The sequence below is a fragment of the Pezoporus wallicus genome, unplaced genomic scaffold (assembly GCF_028554395.1).
Source record: "Pezoporus wallicus isolate ANWC-B61680 ecotype Strahan unplaced genomic scaffold, APGP_CSIRO_Pwel_v1 contig_2, whole genome shotgun sequence".
In the NCBI taxonomy this organism is placed as follows: Eukaryota; Metazoa; Chordata; class Aves; order Psittaciformes; family Psittacidae; genus Pezoporus; species Pezoporus wallicus.
In genome coordinates, this window is record NW_026639478.1 from 4596168 (window position 1) to 4621878 (window position 25711).

The following is a 25711-nucleotide window of genomic DNA, read 5'->3' on the forward strand; positions in this document are numbered from 1 at the left end:
CAATTTTAACTAAATGATATTTTTTATCTAACACACAATTCTGTGAGGAAAAAACTCTTGGATAGCTTTCAGCTATTTAAAATTGATTGTATAATTTACAAGACTTACAAGTTACATATTCAGGATCAGGCATATCTTGATGTATTTTAGCTATGCAGTTTAGAAGAGATTTCACATTGAAATAACATTTGTGCTACAACAATGCATCCAAAAGTAAAGTATGATAATATACAGAATCACAGAATCATAGAATCTCAGGTTAGAAGGGACTTCTAGGATCATTTGGCTCAGCCTTTCTTGGCAAAAGCATGGTCTAGACAAGATAGCCCAGCACCCTGTCCAGCTGATTCTTAAATGTATCCAACTCTGGGGAATCCACCACTTCCCTAGGAGATTATCCCAATGGCTGATTGTTCTCATGGCAAAAAATTCTCCTCTAGTGTCCAACTGGAACCTCCTCAGGACTAACTTGAGATCACTAGCCCCTGCCTTTTCCACATGACTCCTTGTAAAAATGGAGTCTCGGTCTTCTTTGTAGCCACCCTTTATGTGAAACTCTTCTTGCTGAAATATCATTTTATAACATGGTTTGTCTTACCACATCTTATATACAATCATATAACTTATTTTGATCTGCATAGTACTTTTTTGTTTGCTTATTCACCATGTAGATTTAGAAATTCTGTTAATATTTATGTATGAGATATTTGGGGAACGATTGATATATCTGTGGGTTTTGTATTCAGTGTCTGTTAGCAAAACTCCAGGCAAAAACACCCACCTGTAACTGCCTGGAAAAACATTATGCTTATAAGCACATTTGCACAATGAAAATACCTATAACTATTTCTGTTCCAAATAAAATGCCATGAACTAATTCTGACTAATTTTTCTCCTAGGAAAAATTCTCTTGATGTGTTAATGGCTTCATTGGCCATTTCAAGAAACAACAAATTTGTACTAAAATTGTACGTATACTCCACTATCATGGTTAAAGAACAGTGCTTGTCTGTCAGATGAGAGATGCTACGATAGCTGTTGGATTTCAGTGTTTCTTCCCCAGCCAGGTGAAAACTGTAAATGCTTTGCAAACACCTAGACAGTGAATCATACTGCCTCTAAGAGTAAAGTAATTTACTCCTCCAAGGTCAGCAAAACCAGGGTTCAAAGCTAATTCTGTCTATCACTTCTGGATAAAAAATACTTTGAAGCAGCAACTCAGAGAGTTTGGCTTCAGAGCTCCTACTGACTAAGGGCTGTTTTCAGGGAGATAAGGGCATCATCATTCCCCTACTGTTGAGGCTGAATATTGCTTTACTGACAGGGTAACAGTATGGACCTATTCTCTAGGTATTAACCTACACTGCAACAGTATATGTGTTGGGACAATTTCATGCTATGTGATGGCAGTAAGAAGGTTTTATAAAACCATTTCCACAGTTACAATGATATTCAGTTTATTTTTGTTTTGTCTAACACACCAGTGTGAAAAATAAGAAAAAGAATTTACTTTCATGTAGATGACTTTTAAGTCCAATGCAAATGCGCAGATATTTTATCATATAAAATACAACTACATTATAATGTAAAAATCTAACAGAAATCCATGACTATCAGAATAAAGATTAACTTCCACTAAAATGACTGTACATAATTACATGGGCCACTGAAGAAATGCTCAGAAGTGGGAGACCCGCTTACGCTACAGTGATCTGTAGACATGAGTTATAGGGAAAGATTTTCATCTTGTCTAGGTCAGCAGAATTGTTTCTTTTTTTTTTTTCATGAGCAAGGATGACTTGCAACAGCTGAAACCCAGTGCCTTAACAACAAATTAACTTCTCTTTCTTGTCTATTTATGAAGGTTTTCTTTTACATAGTGCATAGTTTTGAACACTTAATCAAAATGAATAAGCATCTTATATTCATAGCAATGACACCATTCAAATTTTCTGCACATTCTCCCTTTTTATAGTAGTTATACACTAGCATTAATAACATTCATGTCCCTGGCAACATTCCTCATTTACTTCAGCATAAGCAAAAAAACAACCAGTCACACCTTTAAGATAATAGCGTAAATTGTCCCCCTCTCTAGTATTTTATTACACAATAAACACCAGTGCAAAATTTATGGCTCATTCCTACAGCTCAATACAAGGTTTTAAGTACAACTAAGGTAATAAGAGCATGTGAAGAGGCATCTTGAGCCCTTTATATTTCTTCAGTCTCAAGATACCTTGGTGCTAGTCCAAAGATTGAGCATAAGATGGAGTAATTAAATCCTGGTAGCAAATCAGGAAAGAGTACAAAATGATGAAGAGGCTTGAGAAAAAAAAATCCCCTTTTTCTCATTCTTACACTAGATGAACAGATCATCTATGGTCTAGAAGTTATAAGAATTTTGCAGCCACAGGCATTGAGAAGAGACCTACTCACTAGAGAGTCAAAAGACATTACTTTTGCATACAAACCAGTATATATTAGGATTGAAAAACCACTCATCAGTACAGGTAGTATTCAGTATTTGCTGGCTCTGGCCCTGTTCCCCCAACCCCCGCACCCCATTCCTTTGTTAAGAATGGGTTGTCTTAGTTAATACATAGTGACAGTTAGGAGCAAAACAAGACTCTTCACAAACAGATTGACACTTAAAACAAAATGCACATATTTGATCAGAGGAAAGTGTTTTTAGGAGGCATGAAAGGGATGAAAAACTGCCAAGCTATTTCTCAGAATTAAATACCTGCTCTGGTGAATGGCAAATAATGAGACAGTTGACAAGACTGAATGAAATACATTTCCATTTCCGCTCCCAGAACAGGTTATGCTATCTATCATAAAATGCTTGTGACATCAAATGTTTGGTGATGATGGGAATGTCATCTCACAAACAGAAGCCCTGAAAACATGCTGAGCCATCCTGGAACAGTGTAACAACAACAGTGGATAAAGAAAAAAGTAGCCAAAGCCAATTTCCTTTTGTATGTAGTAGAATGAACCTTGCTATCGAATTCTGTTGAATCACACTTATATAAATGTCTATTAAAATATTTTTTGCTAATATCTCTGATGGTGATTCTGTGAGTGATGCCAACCACTCATTTTTCGTGACAATGGAAATGTGGCAAAATGAGTTAAAAATGAAAACTTGCCTCATGCAGTTTTCACTAATTTCCATGAAGAAGAACCATACCCAGCAATGACAATTTTATGTAGGTATAGTGTGAAAAGAATAAAGGCAACAGCATTTAAATGCTGAATTAATGAAATGTGAAAACAATAAGCGATGTTCAAAGCCAGGGGAAGAGTAGTATTTTTCTTGGAAGCTGAAACCGAACAACTGATCAAAATTATCTTTTATTTCATTCAGAAAAGATAAAAAAAGTGGTATAGATATAACTAACTAGCCTTCTGTAGGTTGAAAACACTTATGCATAACTAGGTAATTCTCAGCTAAGTATTCATTAATAAAGTAGATGCTTTGCTTTAAGTGTAGATGATAGTGACTGCAAGTTGCACCTAGTTCAGCTCATATCAAGCAGTTCTGGGAACAGCCTGAGGTGACTATACAGAGCTCAACAGAGTTTGCAGAATAGAAAGGAGACTCATTACTGGCAGTAGAAGTCCCCACCAAGGATGATACCCAGTGACAGAGGTAGGTTGGACAAGACCCTGCCTTCTACCCTAAGTGAGGATGAAAGCACAAGTGGGACAAGAGGCAGAGACAAAATGCATCCTTAGTTTCTCAGTCAATACACGCTGGGCAGAACTGCCCCACCAGCACAAGGTGATAAGCTGTGCCTCCTCATGCAGGCTGCTGGTTTTCCATCACTTCCTTGGGCTGGGATAAGGGGTGGCATTATTGCACATGGGAGGAGGCAGGATGCTTCTGGGAATGCAACCACCCATGCCACATTATGTCACATGCAGTACCAGGTCAGAGAAAATAACTATACTATAGTCCATCTGCATGTAAACTTGGCCTAGTTACAATAACTTAAATATTAGAGTCATTAAAGGAAGTAATAAGGATCCTTTAATTTTATCCTCACTGTCCAATTGAGGCTGTTCAGTGAAAAGCCTCATCCCACTTAGGACCTCAGTTCTCTCTGCAGTTAGGATAGGTATGACTTTCCAGTAGTACACTGCTTTGCTACTCTGCACTGAATCCTCATGTGGACATCTTTTGTTAGAGGTAGGGAAGTACAGAACCTTTGATATTTATAATGTAAATTCCACAGTGTACAACTCCAGTTTCTACCAAGACCTTTCTCACTTATCACTCTCTCAGTCTGGTACTGCATTTTCCTTTCTTCTATGCAGCTTTATAACAGAGTATTTAATTTGCTCTTAAGACAATGAACCTTTGATTAAAATCCTTTCCAAAAGGGCATCTTCAAAGAATTCTGAAGGATAAACAAGTATCCAGCAGCTAAATAGCAAACTCACTTCTAATATTCAAATATGGAACTGCAAGGAGTTTGCAGACTTTAGTTTTGGAAAAGACGAAAAACCTTCACTTTGTTGAAATCTTGCTAACTCTACATTGGGAGGAAATTACCACTGTTATTCACAGTTGTTACTTCTGTGAAATTTATCTTAGTTTCCTACAATGTATCATTTTGAGCAAGTAAAAAGTTGGCAGGATATGAGAATTCACCACAATAAAAAGGCTTTTTTGAACATATAGAGAATGGAAGCTATTCTAAGATTTTTTTTTTTAGCTTTTTTTTTAATCTCTGCTGAATAATACTATAATTTCTTCATCAGTTCTGCACAGCTGAAATTCAGTATGAAGTTATAAAATATATTCTCATGGCTTGATTAAACTGAGCATACTGGGTAGGGTGTCTGTTGTGATTAAATCGGCCTTACCATAAAAATACATAGGTCTGTATCAACAACTGACTGTATGGCCTGTGCCACAAATATTGTCACCATAATATCGATGCATATTAGTAAAGTGAAATACACATAAAAGACAACCTTACAGAAATTTAAGATTAATGTATTCCAGATCTTACAATATTCTTTCCATAACAAATGTATTTTAAACTTCATAACAATCAACAGGCAGGTAGGCCAATATTAAGTCATTTCAGATGAGCAGTTAAATATATATTTATATGATCCCATTTTATGTCATAAACATTAGAATGTGTTTGGGGTTGGATCTTTTTTCCACTTAAAGTAGAACACCATCAATTACTTGAAATCCTTGTGCTTGGCTTCTTCCCCCATTACGGCTGGCAAAGCTGGTACATTAAAATCCCGTCACTCTTCCCACTACATAGATTATTTTAAAAACTTACATTGTTCGTAGATTATTAAAAAAATAGTGAACATGTTCTATAGAAGTGTCAATTTCAATAAGTTTCACTTTCTTTAAAAATAATCATTGAAAGAAAAAAGGAGTACAAACATTTTCTGCAAAATAGATACTAAAGAAAATACATCAGTCTTACCTAGGTATTCATGGGGTTTCAAGCAACCTGATATAGCCGAAAATGTCTCTGCTTATCATAGGGGGGGTGTTTTAGATGACCTTTGAAGGGCCCTTCCAGCCTAAACTATTATATGATTGTATTGCTTATTTCTTTCTTTCACAAATATGTAGGCTTCCCCTGCTCCAAATTGTTTTAAAGGGGGTTTAATCATCCATGACATTAAGTAATAAGTTGATTAGAAAATTTGGTTAGTCACATAGAAATATTTCATTTAAAAATACAAAACTGAATTGAGAGTCTTCTTGATTCTAACACAAAATAAGATAGTCATAATGGTGAAATGATTTAATAGAAAAAACCCAACATTTTTCACAAAAATTGACTTTTGACAAGTATTTCCATTTTCTTTTGAACAAGCCTTTCTTGTTCAGACAATCCCATACCAGCTGACAGTTAGCATCCATGGAGCTGGTTACTCCTGTTCTCCCACTACACTACAATTAACTACCACTGTCATGATACAATGCAGGACCTTGAATTTTATGATACAGAAGGGAAATCAAATGACTGTAGCATAACTATAATTAGTCTTAAGTCAACTGAGGGTAAAAATTCCTGGTTTCAGTTCAGTTAAGTTAAGGGCAAAGGCTGATTTGCTTCTCACACTAACAGTTAGCGAGAAGTTAGTGTCATCACATATTCATGAAGTCATTAAGACATAAAAAGATATTTGTGTAGTTTGCATCGAAGAACTTATATTTGCTGGTTTTTGGAGGGGAGAGGAGGCAATCAGCCAGTATTTAACTGCTGTTCTTACACTGTTTGGGCTTTCAGTTGTAAATTGAGCTACAGAGACTTCCACGCTTTCTGGTCTAGCAAAGAATAACCTCATTGACAAGTGATCTCACCAGAGGATCATCTTTTGAGAAAAAGGGCATCACACTATAGGGCTTAAATGAAATCAGAACTTCTGAATTTGACAGCAGAATATGCTTTACCAATCTTTCTGGCTCCCCTCCCCCTATTTTTCCTAGCTCATAACTGTAAGAACATCTTACCTCAGCAATCATTTATCAGAATGAAAGGGAATCTGTCAAGATACTCTTCAGAGTTTGTCAGTAATGCTCTTAATTAGCTATAGCAATCACTGTTGAACAAAATGAAGTTCTTCTTTACCAGTTTCTGAGTAAGATGCTTCTCATTTCCAATATGCCATTTAAAAATCAGTCTAGTGATGCACTATTTTGCACAGAATTTCAAAGCTTAAAAGAATCGAATCTACTCTATAAGACTTGAGAAACCATGTAATACAGCCATTTTATATAATGTAGTTTCTACTCAGTAAGTATCGTGTTTCAGGTGTCCTTTATTCATACTTCAAATTTTATAGGCTCCATTTACTAATGTGAAAGTCCTGATGAGATTCAGCAAAGGAAATGGGAAGGTGGCAGGCTATAAAGCATTTCAGCTTTAGCTGCTGGTAGACGCTTAGTGAAACATTACTGAGTGATCAGGTTTATGCAACAGATATATTCTAACATTTTATGCCATTCACATTATTCTGGCATCAAGATTAGATTGGGAAATGGATTCTGTACTCTATTGCTGAGGATATGAACAAACAATGGAAATGCCAAAATGACAAACATCCTCCAATTCATTTTACATATTTAATTTGCAGAGAAATGCAGAAGCCCACACTGGAAATTCCTGCAGGATTAGCTTAGGGGGGGTTGAACAGGATGATTCAGACCCTTCAAAATATTTAGCAACTCAAATATTCTCTCATTATTTTTAATGATATGTCAGAACTTCTACTTTAAAAAGGCTGGAAACTAACGTAACTTGGAGAAATCATACATGTACAACTGTCTCCCTTGTACATGCAAAACCTTTCAGCTGGACAGGTTAACACATGTTATTCTACTTAAAATATATTAAAAAAGGAAGGAATGATGAGCTCCCACCTAACAAGGCCAAAAGACAAAGGGCAATGCAGGCTTGCTCACTGAGGACAAAGATGAGCCAGAATTTCCCTCTGTTTTGATTTGCAAAAGCAGATTTATGTTTCTTGCATTTTTAGTGTGAAATACAAATTATAATTGTATACCAACAGCAAAATTCCTACAGACCTCATCAAGGCCAGTTTTTATTTCAGTCTAGTTTGGGTTTTGATCATGTACTTACAACAAACATGTAAGATGTTAGTCATGAATTCTGATACAAACACATCCCTTCATGTGAATACTCAAACGAAAATGAATGGGCTTGCTTATGTGGGTAGGTGTTCATCACTTTAAGTACGGATCCCAAAAACAAAGTCTAAATAAGGAATACAAACCAGACTCAAAAACAACTGGGGTGATTGAAAGCAATTCTTAATTTTGAATTTCTTGGAGAAAGGCCAGACTGTAATTAGATTTTTTTTTGAACATAATTTCCTCAGGGATTACAATAACTGCAATACAAAAAGCTAATGCAGGTTTCCACACCAAAATTTTATTTGGCCTTATTTGTTTATTACACAAATTGACTGTGTGTAAAAATTGTACTATCCAAATTCCCTAGAGCAAAGACTACAACACTAAATTTCAGCTAGCTGAAAATTCAGTTTGTAATCCTTTTTTTGTCCTAAGCAAATATAAACTCTCAAAAGGAGATTTAAGGAAATGTCACATATTAACGCTACCCGTTACCTTGGGCTATTTAAAAAGACATGTGCTTTGTTTGTCAGTATTTAGTATCTTGTGAAACAGTGCTAAATCTTATGCCAGGAAGCAACTACAGGCAATGAGTTGAAAATACGTACAGTTTCTTTTTTTTTTTTTTCCATGCTTACATGGCTCTTTTATTTTTCTCCTTCTGAGCAATGATTTCAGTTCACAAGGTTACTCTTGACTTGCAATTTTTGTGTTTTTGTAAATCCTGATGTATAAAAGAGTATAACATAGCAATGAATGTTATTTTATGTTGGGCTTGAATACTTTACAGAGCTGTCTATTATTAATGAAAATATACAACACATTTAAGTCTTACTCATGCATGCACAAAATGCTGTGTATATATATTTTATGAATAATAAATTAAAAAAAATATTTTATAAGAATAAATTATATATCATTTTCTCTGTTACTTAAACTATAATTAAAAATCTGCAAGGATTTTTTTTTTTTCATTTCTTAACTGCAATAAAAGGCAAGATATGGATTATCGATTTGCACACTTTAGAAACAGGCACTGATTTGTAAAGCCATGGGTATCAGCTGGGATTTTAAGTGAAATCACTTCAACACAGAAGTTTAGACTGCAATTTAACCTGATGCCTTAAAAACTTTTTCCCATTTTCTGACATGGCAGTGATTCCCCTTTTTATTATGCAGTTCTGGGGCTTGCCACATGCCTGATGTCCCATTGGACAGAGAGAAGAGGCAATGCACAGCTCTAAGAGGTCACTGTGTCAGCTAATGAGGCCCCACACCACAACCTCTATAGTGGCTGCAGATCATAGATGGAAACTGTCAGACCTGCAGCACTATCTGCAAAATCTGAAGTGAATACCTGTAGTGATGTGCTCCCACCCACCAAGTTATTCCTATTGACAATATTAATTAGACAATTAGACTACTATTTTTATCTTGGCGGAGCGACCAAGAACTGAAAGAGTGCAAGGAAGACACAAATGGAAGAAAAGTTGTATAAAAAGAGAAGCCAGCCCACCTCATTTTAGGATATTTTGTGCAACCTGTGTTTCTTTACCACTATTGTTCTGTGTTTTAATCTTTTCAGGTCTGTACACATAAGTGTTTTCATGGGCAAATGGAGGATGATAAACCCAATAGTCATTTATTGAATTGCCATTTCCCACGTGAAATGTAGTCTTTAAAAAAAGAAAAAAGCAAACCACAAAAGCCCCTACTTTCTTACTCTACAGCATATTCATTATCAGATCAACTCACACTACTAATTAAGTTAAATTCGATTGCTAAATAACTCCCGAAGAGCCAATTTATCTAAGGTAGCATGAGCACATATTCATTTCTCCTTACACATCACCAGCTGTTATTAATTCAATTCTAGTCACTTCAGACTGCAAGTTTGAAATAATCGGCACTATGGAAACACTTTTACAGTATACTTAAAAGGGAGTTAGGGTGTTACTTTACTGATGTTTATAGTAATCTTAATATAGGTAGGTAGAGACCACTCTAGTTATTTCATTTTAGAGTTTGTGAGATATTCAAAAGAATGTGTGGAATTTTCAAGTTTGTTTCTTGAATATGAAAAGCCTTGTCATAAATACACATGAAGTGCAGACATGAGTTTGACAAATAATCTGAAAGTGGGTATACTTACATTAGATAATATGAAGAAGTTCTTTACTGTGAAGGTGGCGAAGCACTGGAACTGCCTGCCCAGAGAAAGTTGCAGCTGCCCCTACCCCAAGGCCAAGTTAGATGGGGCTTTGAGCAACCTGGTCTATTGGAAGGTGTCCCTGCCCATGGCAGGGGGGGTGGAATTAGATGATCTTTAAGGTCCCTTCCCAACCCAAACTATTTTATGATTCTATGATTCTGTGATTATTCCCTAAAGAAAACATATCCTTTCTGAAGGTATAATTCACCTTTTCAAGCTCACAGTGGTAGTAAACGATTTTTCCATCTGCAACAGCTCCTCTCATCTGGCTGCTGTACTAATATGAGGGCTGAAGGTTGCTTAAAACCTGCTCCCTCACTACCTACCTTCCACCCACATCCTGAAGCATCCTGTGAACTGATGCTTTGACAACTGGTAGATATCTCACATGTAGACTATCTCTATGAACCGGTATTAGGAGGAAAAGGTGTACTTTGCTCTCCTTTCAGATTCTGTACAAATACACTGCATTTAATTAGTCATTGCAGCAGCAAGGTTCAAAGAGATCTTCATTACATATAATGAATACTCTTGCTTGTAAAAGGTTTGCAACCACAGGGAGACAAAATTGTCCTTTGGATGCATTTCTTAGACCACTGATAAAACTAAAATAGTCTGTCCTGAAGTCAACAACTTTTCTCAAGTTTCTGTCATCATAGTACATGTAAGAGAAATAAAAATCTTATGTTCTGAAATATTTGTCTCATGAATAAAATCTGCATACTTCCAAAAAGTAAAATTCTTGCATTTTTAATAATACACTTCCAATATGTTGCACCCTGCAAAGCTAGTTGGTGTACATAATAAACTATTACTTGATATAGAAGTTTTGCTTTCCTTTGTGGCAAAGGCCATTTATATGAAACAAAAGATTGTGAAAATGAACAACATTCCATATATTTATCTTCATGTATATCATAAAACATTTACTACTTTTCTGCCAAAGGCAAGACCTATCAAGGTCATAAGGAGAGGAACTCTAACATCTTTACAAATAACCTTTTTTATTCTTTTATTGTGATCATGAAGAAATACCAGTCATACGATGAAAATTTTTAAAGTGATCTGAAGGACAACATTTTTCAACAACAACTACTGGAAGGTTATTTTCTTTTTTCCATTATTGGTATTTAACTGTAAGAATATAATCATGATTAGAAATTAACTTTATTGTATGGGGGATGATGGGAAACACCTTGTTTTACCCTTTAATGAGTCACCCATTGAATTCACAGCTCCCCTGCTGATTTTAATTTACGTGATAATTTACAAACCAAAACATTTTATGTCTTTCATTTTGATACTGCATTTTGCTTATTTTAATGAAAATATGTACTGTGTTTTCTTGCATTGCGTATTCTTATTTGTGAGCAGTTTCCAACTTCCTATCTAAATGTAAATTGCTTATGCAAACATTATTAAGAGTGAAGTGAAATGAAATCCTTAAACCCCTTTCAAGTAATACAAAACAACATGTTTATGATAGGTTGTTATTTTTAAAAGTGAACATAATAGAATTAACTGAGATCTACATCTTAAATGTAGCAACGATTTCAGTTTTCTAAAAGGTTCAAATCACTTTCACCTTAAGCCCAGTGAATCATCACCATCATCATCAAATTATATTAACTATAGCATTTAAAGTCTTCAGCAAATATCTTAGAATCTAAACAGGTGAAAAAGAATTGGAAGCATAAAAGGATGGTATGTATACAGAACTGCAAGTTAGTCAAATCAACAATTCTTATATATTAATCCCAAGCAAATTCACCAAGAGTAGCTCTTATTCCTAGAATTATTTTGTTTAATCTTGCAAGTCATAGCCACTTTATGTAGATTTAATTGAGCACCTTGAGATTGCTCAAATACATACACAAACTTACTGGAAGAAAATACTAAAACAACCTGACATTCATTAGCTACTGAGAAGCTACATTGAGCCAAATTGTCTGCCCAGCTTTATGCGGTGATTCTGGGAATTATTTTCACCATTACTTTACAAAATGACTAAAAGAAACCAGCTTTATGTAAATTTGGGAATCCTGCTGAGGTTCCTAACAATTGATAAACTGAAATGGAGACAAAACAACCAGTGCAAATAAAAAGCAATTTGCATGAATTCTGGTCAAATGGAAAGAAGCTAATGGACATTGTATTTGCGTATAAAGAACTTGCCTTGTAAACTGTAGATTTCTCCAACGCTGTTCTGCCGGGTGATATGATGCCAATACGCACTACGAGGAAGTGAGATCGACTTGGATAATGTCATTGGTTCAGACAGACTGGTCTGGAGCTAAAAAACAAAGCAAATATTAATGGAAGATCACACATAACCATACTTGACAGAAATTCTCAAAACTGTAAATTGAACGGATGTTGTTATGAAGATAGTATTTCCTGAATTTCCATTGGTGTTATACTGTTATTTAAGCTGTGTTATAAGCATCAGCACTGTGAATGCTCAGGAAAAGGCTGCAAAAGTGTATTTGTGTATATAGGCTTATTAGCACAGGTTAATATTAAGGGATAGAAATATATTCCTATTTATCTGCAGCTATTCTTGTTGCTTTCAGGATTTTGTTATTTTCTTTATGATAATGACAGATTAACATATGCCTGAAATCTTAAATCCCTCTACAGTCACATTTCTTTTTGGCCATTTAACCCGCATATTGGACTGAATACCCAGAAAGATTCTAAGAGAGAATGTGCGACAACCACCAGAGAATTAACAATGAAGAGTCATTAACCCTCTAATCCTCCACTAAAGTGGAGGCATCTCATCACCAGGAGCAGGATATAGCCTCAAGAGCAAATTTTCCCAGTCCAGGGGACTTTGTGTAACTGAAACTGTGAATTGCATGCTAAGTGTCCATTTCTGCAAGAGCTATGGCACAGAAACCTGACAGAAGGAATGTAAATTTATTAGAGAGCTCTGTCTCCGATGGACTATGGATGAGAGTGAAAGACTAGGCTAAGCTATAAAAAAAAAAGAAGGATGGAGAACTATGCATCCTGACAGCCTCTTTGGGTGTACCTGGATAACTTATTTTTTTTCTGTCTAGAAGGAACGAATGCAAATTTTTTGTATCAATGGCATTACAGAAGATAAAATACATAAAAATAGTGGTATCTAACAAATTGCAATGATTCTGTGGGGCATCATTTCTTCAGGAGATGTCTGGAAGAATGAACAATGAAGGATTAGTTATGTCTGCAGATTTAGAGTGGAAAACCTCTTAAAATCAGGAAAGGCACCAGGATGGTGAGGGTGATACTCTGAAATGGTGTGCCTAAAAACCCCACATTTTCAGAGCTCAGCTATAGAGTAGAAGGTATTTAAGGTCTGGATAACTCAGACTAATGATTGAGTCCTACGGATTCCTCATTAAGGATCATGATGACATATTAAAAAAAGCCATTTTTATGAGTACAAAGTCATGTTATTTTGTAATAAAAATCCCCCAACTTTTAGAGACAGTATCCACCCAAAGAGCTATATTTCATTTTTGAGTTCTAACACCCACTGACGTGTGGCAGATATTTTGCTTCAGATCAATCTGCCATAATACTTGCATTGTTTTCTTAAGAACTGTAATCAAAATTACTTCCTTTATACAGTTAATGTCTCTTCTTCTAATTCGTCAGTGATGCAGGTCATTACTGGAAGCTGTTCCATATGAAGTGAAGAGCTTGCAGAAACGTTTCCTTCATTAAAAAAGTTCCAAATTCTAATCACAGGAATTCTATTTTTAGGGAGACTTGAGAATTTAAAGTTTATTGAAGCAGAGAATTTCCTTTATTGTGGAGATTAGGGTAATAAAAAAACCTTCTAAGTTTTCTTACCATGTTAGTATATTAAAGGAAACAAAGGTAACTTTGTTGAGTAATAAAAATAAAATCATGTAACTTCAATACACAGATGACTTATTAATAATTTATTCACCAAAAAGGTAAATTACAGTTTTGAGTCAATAGGCAGTATTTTCTATTGGAATGCATTCTGGAAAAAAAAAAAAAAATATCTAGCAAAGGGAACCACTGTGACTGTGGTTAATTATATCAAAGCTAAATCCATGGACTGATCTGGTGGTTAAAGTTATATCATTATTCCTGGTCTGAGATGATTAGTTTCTGCCTGGTTTGATCTGGGAATGAATTTCAGGCAATTCTCCCCCTCTGCTCTGCTCGGGTGAGACCCCCACCTGGGATACTGCATCCAGCTCTGGAGTCCTCTGTACAGGAAGGACATGGACCTGTTGGAATGCTTCCAGAGGAAGGTCACAAAGATGATCAGAGGCCCAGAACACCTCTCTATGAAGACAGGCTGAGGGAGTTGGGGTTGTTTAACCTGGAGAAGAGAAGGCTCCAGGAAGATATTCTTGCAGCTTTCCAGTACCTAAAGGGGGCTTATAAGAAATCTGGGGGCAAGCCTTTAGCAGGGCCTGTAGCAATAGGATGAGGGGCAATGATTTTCGGTAAAGCTACATTCAGACTAGGTATAACAAAGAAATTTATTACAATGACTGACAAAACAGTAGAAGAGGTTGTTCAGAGAAGTTGTAAATGCCCCATCCCTGAAAACATTCAAGGTCAGGATGGATGGGGCAACCTGTCCCTGCCTGTGGTGGGGGGGCTGGACTAGACAAACTTTAAGGGTCCCTTCTAACCCAAACCATTCTATGATTTCACTGAGGGGTTTTTTGCAGTCTTGCATCTATGAACTGACCTTATTGCTAGGTATAGAAATATAGAGAAAAGTAAAAGCACTATACCCGACTAAATATATATAATACATTAGCATATATAATATATTAACATTAAATAAAACATACATCTAGAATGATTTTGCTACCAATATTTCTCAAATCTGATTAGATGTTAGGAAACGCAAAAACATAATCCATACTTTTTTCCCCAGTTTAAGAGGGAGAAGATTGATAATGTAATTAGAACTTGGGTAAAAAGACAAGCAGAAATGCATATAGCAAAATCACATCAACTCAAGGATTTTTTTTTTTGTGTGTGAATAAAAACTCCATAACTGAAACATTTTTGTTATCTAACATGATATACCTAGTAGTTAGGTTTCCTCCAGTTTCCTCCAGTGTTTCTTTGATAACTTTCACACAGTGAACATTATATTTGTTTCCTGTATCCAAATCCAAAATAACAAAAATATTAACTCATATGAAGCCTTTGCATTGTTAGTAAAAACTTTATAATTCTTAAGGACTTGTTGATTAAAATAGAAATAACAATATAAATCTATTAATATGTTCTACTGTAAGTAGTTCCCCATATTTTTCATTATAGTTCTTTTATGAGACAAGGCTTAGGGCTAAATTTCCTTTTAATTTCCATAGGCTATCTCCATTGACTTAAACAGATTTGTCACTCTGATATCAATAATGAATACAATTCCAAGAATGGAGCCTGTTAAATGTATTAGGGTTCTGAGCTTTGATCTGTTTAGCATATTATTCTCTCATTTTCCTTTTGCATTAAAAAAGTCAAAATGCTGAAGGTGACAGAAAATACATTTGCCCTGGGAGAAGAACTGAACAATATACAGTTCATTCCATTTTTTAGCCTGCAACAAAGACAGTTTTTTTACAGATATGTTGTGAAAATAGTTTAGTTTATTATGGATAAAACCCCAAAACCACAAACCCCAGCCAATTTCACATTCTTCTGAAACACAACAAAAGAACTAGGTCACATAAGACTAATAAGAATTGTAGTACAGAAGTATGAATTAAATATCACTATTCAGATTTTTAATTTCTTTATAATTCAAAATAAGGTTGCTTTGTGTGTTATGCCTTGAAAAGGAAGAGGGATCAAAAAATATATTTAATTTCTCAAGTGTCCATTAGCTGACAGTGGAATAGCACAGACTCTTTTCACTGGTGTATCCGCAGTGAAAAATTACTAAAGAATCACAAAATCTAAGAGGGTAGCATCAGCTGAAGCACCAGCTCAGCTATCAATCAGCTCAGTTAGAGTACAAGCAGGATGAAAGAAGTTTGTGTGCTTGTTTTAATAAATTTTCAGTAATGACCAGGAAAAAAGTGTCATGTGTGCCTTTTTTATAAAAACAGATGCTGTTGTCTCATGTTTGACTTTTGTGCTATGACACATAGACCTCTTCTTCAAAAAGCTGCTCCCATCCAGTACTATGAAGCTGATTATTTCTTCTTTAGCACAGTGTTTTGCCCAGGTTTTCGTCGAATTTGATTCTGCCATTACAAACATTTTTTTCCAACTTGTCATTTTGAATTCTGTCTCTTCATTGACCCACTTTCATATTTTCTTGTAACTTTAAGTTCTTGACATCTAATAATTAGATTGTTCCTTGATTCAGAACTTCTTTGAAGATACTGAAAACTGGATCCAGGATATATTCCTATGCAAATCCAACGAGACTGTTCTTCATTTTGGTGATGTGTTACTAATAGTTACTTTCTGGTTATAATTTCCCCATAACCTTTGTTCATAATGAACCTTTGTTCATAAACTAGATGTGTTGGGGGAGGGGGGCATCATTCCATCCCAACACACCCAGTCAGTTGCCAGCACCTATAATAAATGCTTGGAGCAATGTAGAGATATCCCAGCTGCTCCAGCCAATGAGCTGGCTTCAGCTGGAGCTCAGCTCAGATGCCTCTATACAAATGCCCGTAGCATGGGGAACAAACAAGAGGAATTAGAGAAGTGGGCACATCTACAGGGGTATGATATAATAGGTATCACAGAAACATGGTGGGATGGCTCCTATGACTGGAGTGTTGGAATGGAAGGTTACAGGCTCTTTAGGAAAGACAGGCCCGGCAGGCGGGGAGGGGGAGTTGCCCTTTATGTTAGGGACAGGCTGGAGAGTATGGAACTCTGTCTGGGGACAGGTGAGCAGTTGACAAAGAGTTTGTGGGTCAGGGTTAAAGGGAGAACAGCTATGGGAGACATTACTGTGGGGATCTGTTACAGACCACATGATCAAGAAGAACCTGTGGATGAAGCGCTCTCCAGACAGATAAGAAAAGCCTCATGCTCACAGGCCCTTGTTCTCATGGGTGACTTCAACCACCCTGACATCTGTCGGAAGGATGGTACAGCCCGGCAAGCAATCCAGGAGGTTCCTTGATTGTGTGGAAGACAACTTCCTTCTGCAAGTAATAGAGGAGCCAACAAGGAGAGGTGCCATGCTTGACCTCGTGCTCAACAACAGGGAAGGGCTCGTTGGAAATGTGATGCTCCAGGGCAGCCTTGGTGGCAGCGACAACAAGATGGTAGAATTTAAGATCCTCAGGACAGTGAGAAGAGCGTGCAGCAAGCTCACTGCCCTGGACTTCAAGAGAGCAGAATTTGGCCTCTTCAGGAACCTGCTTAGTAAGGTTCATGGGATATAGCCCTAGAAGGTGTGTGTTGGGGGGGGGGGGGGGGGGGGCAAGACTGTTGGGTGATACTCAAGGATCACCTGCTACAAGCTCAGGAATGCTGTGTCCCAACTAGAAGGAAGTACAGCAGGAGAGCCAGGAGACCTTGTTGGATGGATAAGGAGCTGCTGAGGAGAATTCAAAGGAAAAAAGAGGCTTATAAAAGGTGGAGGCAAGGACAGGCAACCTGGGAAGAATACAGGGATATTGTCTGGGAAGCTAGGGACCAGATTACGAAAGCTAAGGCTCACTTAGAATTAAACTTGGCTAGGGATGTTAAGGATAACAGGAAGGGATTCTATAGGTATAGAGTGAATAAAAAACAGACTAGGGACAACGTAGGCCCCCTCAGGAAGCTATCAGAACTGCCTACCTGGATTTGGAGAAGGCTGGGTTCTTAATACTTCTTTGCCTCGGTCTTTACTGGCAAAGGCTCTGACCGCACCACCCAAGTCTTGGAAGGCAGATGCAGGGACTATGAGAATGAAGACCTTGGGCTCACTGTAGGAGAGGATCTGGTTCGAGACCATCTTAAAAATCTGAACATATACAAGTCCGTGGGTCCTGATGAAATCCATCCACGGGTCCTGAAGGAGCTGGCGAATGGAGTTGCTAAGCCACTGGCCATCATATTTGAAAAATCATGGCAGTCAGGTGAAGTTCCTGACGTCTGGAAAAAGGGAAATATAACCCCCATTTTCAAGAAGGGGAAAATGGATGTCCCAGGGAATTACAGACCAGTCAGTCTCACCTCTGTGCCTGGCAAAATCTTGGAGCAGATTCTCCTGGAAGGCATGCTAAGGCACATGAAAATCAACAAGGTGCTTGGTGACAGCCAGCATGGCTTCACTAAGGGGAAATCCTGCCTGACCAATTTGGTGGCCTTCTATGATGGGGCTACAGAACTGATGGGACAGGGGTAGAGCAGTTGATGTCATCTATCTGGACTTATGCAAAGCATTCAATACTGTCCCAGATGACATCCTTGTCTCTAAATTGGAGAGACATCAATTTGATAGATGGACCACTCGGAGGATAAAGAACTGGCTGGACAGCTGCATGCAGAGTTGTGGTCAATGGCTCAATGTCCAGTAGGAGACCAGTAATGAGTGGTGTCCCTCAGAGATCGGTGTTGGGACCGGTCTTGTTCAACATCTTTGATGGTTGATGAGAAACTTAACATGAGTCGGCTTCAGTGTGCACTCACATCCCAGAAAGCCAACCGTATCCTGGGCTGCATCAAAAGGAGCGTGACTAGCAGGTCGAAGGAGGAGATCCTGCCCCTTTACTCTGCTCTTGTGAGACCTCACCTGGAGTATTTGTGTGCAGTTCTGGTGTCCTCAGCATAAAAAGGTCATGGAACTGTTGGAACAAGTCCAGAGAAGGGCCACGAGTATGATCAGGGGACTGGAGCACCTCCCGTCTGAAGACAGGCTGAGCAAGTTGGGGCTGTTGAGCCTGGAGAAGAGAAGGCTGCATGGAGACCTCATAGCAGCCTTCCAGTATCTGAAGGGGGCCTATAAGGATGCTGGGGAGGGACTCTTCATTAGGGACTGTAGTGATAGATCAAGGGGTAATGGGTTCAAACTTAAACAGGGTAAGTTTAGATTGGATATAAGGATGAAATTCTTTCCTGTTAGGGTGGTGAGGTACTGGAATAGGTTGCCCAGGGAGGTTGTGAATGCTCCATCCCTGGCGGTATTCAAGACCAGGTTGGATGAGGCCTTGGGTGATATGGTTTAGTGTGAGGTGTCCCTGCCCATGGCAGGGGGTTGGAACTTGAGGAACTTCAGGTCCTTTCCAACTCTAACTATTCTATGATTCTATGATTCTATCTTAAGGTCCTTTCCAACCCTAACTATTCTATGATTCTGTGATTCTATAATCATTTAGCTAGCTTAGAAAATAGTCATGTGTTATTTGGACTGTGTTCATTACTTTAAAGTGCCTACTGTTAATAGAAACTTATACAGGCATCAGCATACTATTTATTTGCTAAGCATTTTGTATGTTGATTTTTACAATTTTATCCAGCTTGCTGTTCCTGATAGAACAGTCTTTGCAAAACTCCAACCAATATATGACCTCACAAGTCTTCTGAAAAGACTTATAAGAAAGCTAGCTGTGAAAGTCAGTTCCATGATTTAAACCTTTGTATTTCTAGCATTCAGGTTTTCAGTATATATTCTAAGCTTCTTATGACTTTTTAGAGAGGTTTTTAGTCAATTATGGAGGAAAAGATCTCAAAAGAATAACACCACTCTTCAGTGCCAAGGTGGATGATGATTATTCTTTTTTGGTGGTATATCACTATTTATGAATAATAAAGCAATAGCGAAATAAAAGCGTTCTGAAGGGAGATTCAATAGGACTAATTTTTGGTTGTTTTTTTTTTCTTCTTCTTTTCGTAATCTCCTTGGCCACACTCTGAAGAGAGAGGATTGTGACATTTTTCTCCTTTCCTTTTCTGGCAGAAATGTACTTGGTTTCTTGTCCTCTTTTTTTTTTTCTTCTGTTTTTCTTTCCTCTGAAAGAAGCTCATAATAGATCATTTTGTTGTTTGACAGAATGGATTAATGTTGGAGAAAATTAGCTGAATTTTACAGTGCATTGGGATTATGTTTGTTGAATGATAGTAAAATGTGTTTTCACTCATATTTTGTCACAGAATTGTGGTTCTGTTTAATTCAAGAAAGAAGTTTCCTGTATGGAATCTATACCAATTACTGTGAGGGGAGAAAGTCAGGTTCTTAGATCATTACAAGTTTTGAGACATTGTAATATACATAGGCAATATATGAAACACTTTATCTAGTTTTCACTGCATAGAAGTGTTCATTAATATCATAGGAGGTGATGCCAACATAAACAGAAGTGAGACTTTCAAATCTGACTATACACTAGGTCTTAGTGGATACAAACACAACTAAATAGTAGGAGTTTCTAAGACGCAGGAGAAATTGCAAGGAAGTTGAGCTAATTTCTTCAATAAATATGTATATGTGTGTGTATATATATGATAAAGAATTCAGTATTGCACAGACATTATTTGCAGATATTGTCCTTTTTGGTACTATGAAATGGGAGCTTTTATGAAAGAGAGGTGCTAGATGAGATGAAGGAAAAGATTTTGCATATATTGCTGATCTGAAAATAAACAGCATTTGAAGACTGTGTAGAACTATAAAATTTCTCTCAGCCGTATCACCCAGGGAAAAGTCTTCAGGATTTAAAAGTAAAAGTACAGGATTTTTGAAGGTGCGTAATACTGATAAAATTGCAAAAAGGTATAGCAATTTCCAGGTGGGAAATGGGGAGGATCAGAGCAAAAACCACCTAAAATTGAAAAAATCCAAAGTAACACTACATCCCTACACATTTTAACAAAGTAAATAATGGAAATGAATCAGTTGTAGAACAATTCACAGCGTTGACTCATGAATGCTTAAACTGAAGGCAGATGGTATAGAATGCACTGACAGAGATCAGCTTAAACTCTAGGGTATTAGCTTAACCTTCAAAGATATGTTCTAGGGGTCATTTGGCTCTAGCAGTTCATTACTGAAATGTTCACTTACAGCTTTGCCTCATTTCAAAACCAAGCAGTGATTTATGTGCATCATTATGAGTGTCTGCTAATAGGCGATATAAAATATAAGTCAATGATGTGAGGGCTAAGAGGAGTTCAGTGAATTAAGGAGTTAACAGTAGCTAGTAAAGTACAGGAGATGTTATTTGGTTTGCCAAAACAGCACTGTGACTGGAAGAGGCCCTAAAGATAGGAGGAAAGCCAGTGATACCATTATCTTCAAGAAGGGCAAGAAGGAAAACCTGGGGAGCTACAGGCTGGTCAGCCTCACCTCAATCCTTAGGAAGATGATGTGGTAAAAAGAAGATATGCTTGATCAGTCTGATACTCTTCAATGATGACTGGCTTGGTATATAAAGGCAGAGCAGTGAATATTGTCTACTACGACTTCAGGAAGGCTTTTGACACTATTTCTCCTGTGATCTTCCGGAGTGTTTCCTGGGGAGTTCAACATGAGATTTATGGTATTCCAGAAAGTTCTCTTTCATGAGGTTTGTCAAGCCACAGTTAAAAATAGTGAGGCTTGCCATCAGTGCTGACTTACAGTCTTGTCCTCCTTCCTGTCTGTTTTATTCTCTCCTTGCTCTGCTAGGTATTCCTCTTTTTGAAAAAGCTGCTTGTGTCTGACCTCAACCTGATATGTTTTCGAGAAGATTTCAAAGTATGCCAGTTTTTTCACAGCATTGCTTGCCAAAAGAAAAAGGTATTTGGGACACTTGAAGTCCTCAGTATTTTACCTGACAGTACTGGAAGGACAGCCTTTCTGACTTCATAGAAGCTGCTTTGGCCAGTTTTAGAGCTGGTATGGTAAAATTCATGGCATGAAAAACTGTCTCTCAGAAGAGAACAGACTTGAAAACCTCTTTCTACCATGTGGCAAGAAAGGTGAAATAAGGATGAACTCAGAATGATCCCAGATGGGAAACCTTACCTGAGTAAGTTTGGAGCTGCAAAACTGGAATTCTAAGGGTTACCTAAGTATTTTGGCACTTACAGAATCTGTATTAAGCATGTTCACTGGATAGTTATTTGAATTGCACTATTTCTGATAAACCAAATGTCTTGGACCTCACAGGCTTTCTTATCAAGTTTTTCTTTTATTGTCTAAAACAGATCAGTAGTTTCCAATTACACACATTTGTGGAAATCACATTTCTTTTAGCTATTTCATTTCAGTACATAGAAATTGTTGGTACCAATGAACTTTAATAAAATGACAAGAAGACAATTTTCTGAATACTTGCTGAAACAATAATCATCAATAAACTTCCATGAATATTCCTTATTAAGCTTATCAGTGCGTGACTCTCGTATTCAGTAAAACATATAGTCTTGCTGACCTCTACTTTCTGACATTTTCAGAAGTTAGTTTTATATATCATACAAAGACATTTCAATTAAAAAGAAAAAAATAGCAAACCCAGAATACATAAAAATGACTATCACATAATAAAGTCCTCTTAGGTGACCCTTCAATACCTTCTAAAAATAACACATTTTGTTCCTCTTAACTATTTAGTTTTAAATATTACAAATGCATCTTGAATCATACATTGTTATATATGTGCAAAGCACATGAATGTACATGAATATAAAATATTAAGTTTTAGCTTTGAAATATACTACACTTTTGTAGGTAGGGCTAAAAAAATAGGCCTGTGCATACAGACACACAGGTAGACATATTAGTTTAAAGTAATTTATTCATATTTCATTTAATATTAACTTTAGTAGCTCCATTACATTTGTGGGCTTTTCACAGACTTAAAACTGACTGAGAAGCTGGTATATAAAAATAAAGGGCTATTTTTTCCACTGCGTACGCTCACACACATGGTGATCACATCATGATCATGTGTATAGATAGATACAGCCAGAGAATTCTTGACATTGCTCAGTTTTAAAATTGCAATAAGCAATCATTCAAAAGCAGTGCATACAATTCTATATAAATACACATAATGTATATTTGGATTTTTTTTTTGGTCCAGAAACAACTTAAAATGAGCGACAAGACTCACAAATCACAGTCCAAATTTGTGCATAGAAATGAAGCTAGTGAATTTTTGCTTCCTTACTGATGCTAGTTTACTAATGTAGCAAAAATAGAAGCAAATCAGGAACCCAGACTGGAAAGGGAAAAACACAGAAGTGTTTGTAAATTGCTGTATCTTGCATCAGCCTAATACATCCTACATCTGGCAACCTTTCTCTTTTAATTTCATTTTCAGACAGTAACTCAGGTGGGTATTGGGGTGGTTTTTTTTTCACTGGCAAAAGTTGTTTGGTGTAGTAGAGGTTGTAGATGCATGACCAAATGCTGTATAACTCAAGGCTTTTGAAATCCATGGTTGCCATTTAACAGAACAATGCTTTGCCTCTGTTGTGGCAAGTTTCACCTTCCCAAAACAAACGAAACAGCATCATACCTGTTGCCATGGAAATCTGCAACTCCATCACTTTTTTTCTTCATGTATTACAAAATGTATATAAAGGTGATCACTGAACAATATGTGGGAAACATTACAGAAATGCCAACATTTTACAAATGATTTTACAAAATCTCTCATCTGGTAGCAATTTCAACTTTTCCCACCGTACCATATAAGCAAATGATTAAGAATAATGAGATCGCAATTTATTTCATTTTTATAAACAAGAACTTATGCTGATTTGTCAATGGATTTTGAATCAGGCACATGCATACATATATAGAGATACACATTCAACAGCCAGCCATATAATCCCATATGAATCTTGTCTGGCTGCTACTTTTATGGAAATGGATTCTGACAGACAGAATATGTGATGAGACTAGCAGCTTTTACCCTGAGACAGTCATAAGTAACAGTGATGTATGCTTCCATGATAGCACAGAAAATCGTCATTCAGAGCTTGCTGCTGAATACTGCAGAAATTTTAAAAATCTATTCCTGCAGTGTAGAGAGGTCAGCACTCCAGTAATTTTAACATTTTCATCATCAACATGGGCAATGGGACCAAACCCACTCTTAGCAAATTTGGGGATGACATCAAACTAGGAGAGCAGTCAAACACCCAGATGGGCAGGCTTCCATTCAGAGGGACCTCAGCAAAGCAGAAGAAAGGGCTGACAGGAATTTAATGTTTACTCAGCTTTAAAAAGAGAAGGCTAAGAGAAATCTAACTCTGTTTTTTTTCTCTCTCTTCTTAAAGATATGTTGGAGAGAAGACTTACCAGAGGTGCACAGTGAAAGGACAAGAGACAGTAGTCACAGGCTATGGCATGGGAAATTCAAGACAGACTTAAGGAAAAATTCTTCACAATGAGTTGCCCAGCACTGGAATCAGTAGACATAATCTACATTCTTGGGGGTATTCAGAACTTGACTGGATAAGACCCTGGGTAACTCCATCTAGTTTTGATGCTACCCCTGCTTTCAACAGAAGATTAGATGAGCTGACCATGAGCAGTCATTCCAAATGTCTTTTTTTCTCATCCTATATTCAATGGATTTGAAAATCTGAGAGCTAATGACTTGTGCTATGCCAGTGCATTGACCTGACATTATTTTGCTTACTGTAGTAGCTGCACATCTTTACATAATATAGCTACTGTAGCAAGTGAAATAATGTCAAACCAACAGTACAGTGTCTGTACTTTCTGTATCACTGTCTTACATTTCTCCTGAACCAGATTCCTACACAGCTGATAAACAAAAACTGTTAGCATGGGTGGCATCATATGAGATATCAGTAACATAAGAACAATGACACACAGCTGGGAGGAAAAAGAACATAAACAGCCCCTATCTGGACAGGCTTTGATTAATACATATTCAAAGACAGCTTATACTTGGAAAAGTGTCTTTATTTCAGATATGGCCTTTTTAGATACTCAATATCTGTTGTCTTCAGTCTAAACATAATCAGAGAGATTATTATAAATAATTTTCATGTTAAAATAGCTGTTGTCTTTAGAAAAAGGAATGAAAGCAGAGAAAAAAAAAAAAAAAGCAAAATTAAGACAGAGTGTGAACTTCACCTAATTTTTGTCCTACCACCAGGTACCTGATGAGCCAAAGCACAAAATGCACAGGAGGGATTTACAGAGTAACTTTAAGACTATTCTGAGAATTTCTGATCCCCTCACAGATTATTACTTTTTATAATTTTCCTAGTCTCTGAAAAGCACTGTGCCCCTCTGTAAATCAGTGATCAAGAAGTTTCTTATTAATCAGAGACAATGCCTTAACTATTCCCTTGGTGATACAAAGAACTCATGAACAGAGCTGCTGAAACGAAGGAAGGCCTTGCTTAACAGAAGACACAGAATAGTACTTTAGTTAAGAAGGCTGATGAAAACCATGTGAAAAATGACTTTTCAGAAGTTATTTTTCTGTGAATAAGTAATTGACTATGATTCAGGATTTGTTGTGGTGTTGTTCTGTTGCTGTGCTATTCCTAGCATACAGCTGATTACTCTATGACCTTAGGCAATTCATACCCAGCTGAATTTGGTCCTATTTTTCTGTGCCTCATTTTACTCATTAGTATAATTATTAGAATAATACCTGTCTCCTGAGAGTATCAGGTGCTTCATCAGCTATTATTTTTGCTAATAGTAATAGGAGCTCTATAGGCTAGCTTAGTTCATTTTACAAGAAACATTATTCTTAAAATAGCAGATACGAGATTAACAATAATTAAGCCCATGGGAGCCTGAGAATTATTTTTCTCCTAATACTTAAGTCAACACAGCCTGCTTCTCTGTTAAGGGAGTTTGATGACATAAACCCACCAGCACAAGCAAGTTGTTTTAAATATACACAATACGAAAGAAA

The 25711-nt window shown here is 36.9% G+C and overlaps 1 protein-coding gene across 1 annotated transcript in view; it reads right to left on the reverse strand.

Annotated features, from left to right (window-relative positions):
- DOK6 (docking protein 6) overlaps window positions 1-25711 on the reverse strand; it is a 236443-nt gene that overhangs the window by 27204 nt on the left and 183528 nt on the right. The window contains exon 7 of the mRNA XM_057414770.1: window positions 12039-12156. Within this exon, the coding sequence (XP_057270753.1) occupies window positions 12039-12156 (118 nt within the window). The remainder of the gene's footprint in view (window positions 1-12038; window positions 12157-25711) is intronic.